This window comes from Doryrhamphus excisus, chromosome 6, assembly GCF_030265055.1.
Source record: "Doryrhamphus excisus isolate RoL2022-K1 chromosome 6, RoL_Dexc_1.0, whole genome shotgun sequence".
NCBI classification, from domain to species: domain Eukaryota; kingdom Metazoa; phylum Chordata; class Actinopteri; order Syngnathiformes; family Syngnathidae; genus Doryrhamphus; species Doryrhamphus excisus.
The window spans coordinates 2,420,874-2,426,290 of record NC_080471.1 but is presented as its reverse complement, the minus strand read 5'-3'; the positions used below and the strand labels follow the sequence as shown (position 1 = coordinate 2,426,290).

At 43.0% G+C, this 5,417-nt stretch overlaps 1 protein-coding gene across 14 annotated transcripts in view; it reads right to left on the bottom strand.

Annotated features, from left to right (window-relative positions):
* Positions 1-150: 150 nt before the first annotated feature.
* The window catches only part of LOC131131339 (pleckstrin homology domain-containing family A member 5-like), a 101,715-nt gene continuing 96,448 nt past the window's right edge, over positions 151-5,417 (bottom strand). For 12 of the 14 annotated variants that reach the window (XM_058075965.1, XM_058075968.1, XM_058075970.1 and 9 more), the window contains 5 exons: positions 4,970-5,185; positions 4,738-4,893; positions 4,498-4,631; positions 3,084-3,223; positions 151-1,139 (listed from right to left, as the gene is read on the bottom strand). In XM_058075965.1, coding sequence (XP_057931948.1) covers positions 1,042-1,139; positions 3,084-3,223; positions 4,498-4,631; positions 4,738-4,893; positions 4,970-5,185 — 744 coding nt within the window. In that variant the 3' untranslated portion in view covers positions 151-1,041. The remainder of the gene's footprint in view (positions 1,140-3,083; positions 3,224-4,497; positions 4,632-4,737; positions 4,894-4,969; positions 5,186-5,417) is intronic. The other 2 variants (XM_058075966.1, XM_058075967.1) reach the window with 2 other exon arrangements.

Below are 5,417 nucleotides of genomic sequence, written 5' to 3'. Positions count from 1 at the left end.
TGACCAGCTTGTTGTTAGCTAAGTGACCAGCAGAGGGCGCAATTTCATTATATTTAAGTCGTTATGCTTGTTTTAATTGGTTTATTACTTACTCTTTGAGATGCCTGAATGACTTCTTCAGTTGTCAAATTAATTCAAGATAACGAGGCATAAAGACCAAAAACATTTATTTATCGTGATATAAAACAGATGGGATTATAACATTGGTAAATTAAATTTAGTATGTAACCACAGGTTGGATACATGCTCCCATCCTGCCGTAGCAAGAACGTTATATACATAGTCAGCCTCTTAATTACACTTTGTACACAGACAAAAATGCAAGCCGGATTCAGCAACTCTTCCATTATTGCTTTGAACATGTGCTTACATCGTTCTCCGGCCTAGGGCCTACAAAACTATTATAAAATAGAGCCAAACGTACACGTTGCATCTCTCAATTTAAATATATCTCTGAACACAAAACAAAGCCAAGAGTGGCTCAAGCCGTAACATTCAACGCGAGTGTCATCATTTGAAATGATTCCCAACATCTTCATCTGCAGGAGCAACAAATGTGTCCACATGAAATGGTTAAATGTTAAAATAAAGACATCAATCAACTAAAAGCTCAAACAGGCTGTTAAATGATATAAATAATTTAAAATGAAAGTAATGAAAGGTGAAAAAATAAGAATAAAACCAGTGTGGTGGGGGGGGGCGGGTCAATGAGAAGGACACGCTGTCGGTGGTAGCAACGTCAACGGTGCTTCAAATGTCACAGTGATCACACACAAGTCGGGTTACGACCTTGGGAGACAAGATGGTCATGTCCTTGGGTCTGTCCCCGCTCTTATTTCCTTCATGTGTAGGTTTTGACTGAAGCCAGAGCTTGCGCTGAGGAGAGAAAGATTCCAAATGAGGGCAAATGACACAAAGCGTAGACGCAGGAGGATGTAGAGCCATCATGGTCCAGCGTTCATGGTCTGGTCTTAAAGAGAAAGGCATCACATGCAACAAACACGTCGATGATGATGATGATGAAAGCCCTTACTGGTGCTACTACACACACATGAAGTGAGACCCGTCAGCGAGCAGAGGGGGGGTGTTAGGAGGCGGCGAGAGGGGTGGGGAGGATGACGACGACGACGGGCTTTTCACTGCAAACAAAACAGAGCAGCAAGTTGAACACAACAACGCCGCACCCCTCATAAAAAGGCACAGCAAAAACAACACACACATCATGTTGGTGGATGGATGGATGGATGGATGGATGGATGGAAGGATGGACGTCTTCGGGTGAGATGTTACGATTGGAAGCACTGAAGGACGTCATTGGACGTGAGGCATCGTGGACGTGGACATTACTCAATATAACAGTTTGACTCACGGTGTCATTTAAAAAAAAACATTAAACTCATCACACAGCAACCTAACAATCAAAAGGTACAGAACAAATATAATTATGTTCTGTAATTATATAATATAATATAATATAATAATTAGTAGCTACTTAATCATCTACCCATAATCCGTTATAATCAAGAGCCCAGAGGGAGGCTGACGTCATTGCAGCACCCAATGAATACGTTCAGACACGACAGACTATGGGAAAACTTTTAAAAAAAATTTTGTCATTACAAAATCATACTGGTTCATGTTTCTATGTTTTTCAGGCACACCTTTTGAGTGTTAAGTTGCCGTGTGATGAATCGAGTGTTGTTAGTAAAGTGTTCTTAGTAAGCTGATAGTTCCGTGAACACTTCAGGCACGCCGACGTGGGCTTCCTTTCCCCACTTTGACTACAGCAACGCGCGCGTCTAACCAGTGACTGATGGTGCGGTTACAGCGAGAGCATCTGTTTAGTTTCTAATCGGCATCCCTCGCTGATTCGAAATCTCTTGTTCTCGCATCTGCTGCCATGACCGCTCATCAGCCGTGGATCGGACGCCAGCTCTGAGCACGGCGAGCGGTTAGTCATGGCGGCGCAGACGCTTTCAAGTGGGCAGCTGTGACGTCATGGAGAAAAGGAGCCACGGTCGTGCTCCGAGGGCGGCGAGTGCTCGTTCAAGTCCAGAGCAGCTATTCTGCATCAATGACTAACTCTATGCAAAGTTTAAAATGTACAGTAAACCTCGGATATATCGGATTCAATTGTTCCCACTGGTTTTGTCCGATATAAGCGAAATCCGTTATATGCGTATACCGGAAAATGTCCGTTTTACGCATATATGGGATTTATATCCGGTATATGCGTAAATGGGATTTTATCCGTTATAAAAAGGCACTTCCTTGACTATGTTTCCAATGTACCTGGACGCGCAGGCAACGCTGCAAACGCTGCAAATGACGTCGTATAGCGGCCTGTCACGATTCGGTGAATCGGAGCGCCACGATGCGGCCATCCGATATATGCCAGGGAAATTTCATGGAAATGCATTGGAACGGGACTGGAGATTTTGTCCGAAATAGGCGAAATCCGTTATAAAAAAATCCGATATATGCAATGAATTTTTATTGGAAATGCATTACAGAAAAATCGGTTCTTTTTTATCTGTCCGTTGTGAGCAAATTTCCGATATATCCGAGTCCGATATATCCGAGGACACAGCAGTTCACACGGATTTTAGAAGTCCTAATTGAAATACACCCACCGGACACTTTATTAGGTACATCTGCACATTCACAATAATTAAAACCCAATTGAACAATTCCTTTATTCCTGTAGCGTCTTTGATGTTGACCTTTTTTATTTGTAAAAAAATAAAAATAGGCGGACATCAGTACAGGTGGTCTACAGGTTGCGGGTTACGATGAGCATCTTGTTTACGAAGCGAAATGAGGTTTTGAATGAATTTACGGGAGCGCGGCTGCGACACGGAACGTAGTAAACGTCTTTTTAAACTAAACTGTAACGCTAAAAGTCAACTTTTAATGCACTTTCACGCCACTAAAGTGTACGGTGAGTGTACTATTCTACTATATCCTACTGCTAGCTTGTTAATGCAACAGGATAGAGAAGTAAGCGAAGGAATCTCGGCGTTGTTCTAAAATATCCAGGACGTACCGTATATATAAAATACTGCGTCTCGATTCTTTCTTACCTGCAACCAGCTTGCTGCGTTTGGAGGCTTCTGCTGCGAGCTCGTAGGAGATGTTAATGATCTTCTCTTTCTCCTGGAGGCTGACGTCCTCTTCCGTCTCCACGGGGCTTAAAGCTACGTTGGGGATCACATTCTGCATGCTGCGGGATGGGGGGGGTACACAGAGTTGAATGGATTCAAAACTGAGCTTTTTCAGTGACATCTAGGGGTGTGTATTGGCAAGAATCTAGCGATACGATACGATATATCACAATATTATCACGATACTGTAACAAGGCAATATTTTTTTTGTTAAAGATTATTTCCTGGAAAAACTGAATGACACCAGCAATATGCACTTACTAAACACATTTGTATTCCATTAGAACAGAATGTTATGCTGTATCACAACCTTTCCTCTGTAAAAACTTAAAGTGTATAGTTTATTTGGATAAATAAAGCTTTAACATCCAGCTTTAAATTTAAAAAAAACATAAAAAACAAATAGATTAAATGATGTCTCAAGATCTTGCTCAAATGTTCACATTTTATTATCTGTGGAAAAAAAACGCAGAGTATACAGTCCCTGACTTATCCACCATTAAAAGAGTATTTTTGTGGAACAAAGTAACTAACATCAGTAAAAAGTCATTTTAGGATGCTTGAAATAATATTATAATAATATTATTATTATTAACAATATTAATAATTAATAATATTATTATTTATAATAATAATAATTAATTATTAATATTATTATTATATAAAATATAATAATATATAATATTATTTAACAAAATAAAAAAACAAAATACGTGCAATATCACAGTACTACTTTTGTTTTATACAAAAGGACCTTGGCATTGCTTGCTAGCGGCAGGTCCTCATGGTGTCTCGCTAAGTGGACTCTCAAAACCCACCTCTTTAAATCTGGTTTTAATGTCTAACTTTTGATACCTGACTGCTGTGCCCCGCCCCTCCCCGCTTTTACTCATGTTTTAACTGTGTATTAACCAATCAATGTTGTATTTGAATGTATATTTACTCTGTTTACTTGCTTTTATTCTACGCCATTCTTCTGTAAAGTGTCTTTGAGTATTCTGAAAAGCGCTACACAAATAAAATGTATTATTGTTATTATTATTATTATTATTATTATGTGTGAGAATGTTTCACTCGTGAAGCTCGTTTAACGTCCTTGCCTAATTGATGCTGCCACCTAACGATCGGAGGTTTAAATTAAAATCAGAAATGAACCTTTGCCGTGCCTAAAAATATGGATATCGATACAGTATCGTGGAACAAAGTATTGCGATATATCGCCGAAACAATTATTTTCTTACACCCCTAGTGATATCGGCCGATACCGACGGGTCATCGATGGATGGGAGCGCCCCAGTTCATACGTAGGACGTGAGTGCAATGACGTGGTTACCTGTTTTTGGCGATGAGAGCTTTGATGCGGTCGACTTTTCTCTGCTTGTCAGCTTCCTGCTCGGGGCTCAGCGCCTCCTCGGGGTCGGACTCCACATAACGTTCGGGTATCAGCACTTTGTCAGGCACAGACAGCTGAAACCGGAGAGAGAGAGCGCGGTGTTCATTTTGCCCGTCAAGAACCTCTCACGCACGCCGCCGTGAAGGTTGAACGCCCGGTGTGGGAATGACTCAGCCGTACTTCTCGGTCCACATTAAAGGAGTTGGAGGCTTCTTTGAGGCGTGCGATCTCCTCAGCGGGTGTCTCCTGCTCCCTCACCACCTCCTGCTGCCTGAGCGAGGCCTCCAACTCCAGAATGTCGGTGCTCATCACCTCATCTCGGCGCCTCTGTTGGGACTGCGGTAAGATATTCACAAAGAGAGCGTCAAAAACAGATTGTTTCCACGTCGATGTGGGCATCCGTTTTCCACACCTGCATATTGCGGAAGTGGTTTTCTTTCGTGAAGGAATTGCTACGAGACAGCGCATTCTCCTCGCTGCTACCACGGACCCGGAGATCTTTCTTCTTCTCCTTCAGGGCACCCTGCTGGTGGCGGCGAATCCTCTCCAGCTGCTCCTCCACGCTCATCCTGGGCCGCCCGCTCTCCAGAGCGCAGAGCTGATGCTCCACGGCGCTGTGTGGACGCTCCTGGGGGGGGCCACGCGGGACAACCGTAAGGATCACACATTGGTGACAGCGCACGGAAATCCATCACATGATAAGCGCTTCATGCGTCGTCAACGTTGACTCGTGCACGCCAGAACGAGAGCTCGGGAGGCAACCTGAATGAAAGGCTGCTGCGCCGTGGCACGCTTCCCTTGGCACTCAGACGCGGGCATTTAATGCCCGAGCATGCGAGGCTGACGTTGACTCCACGCAC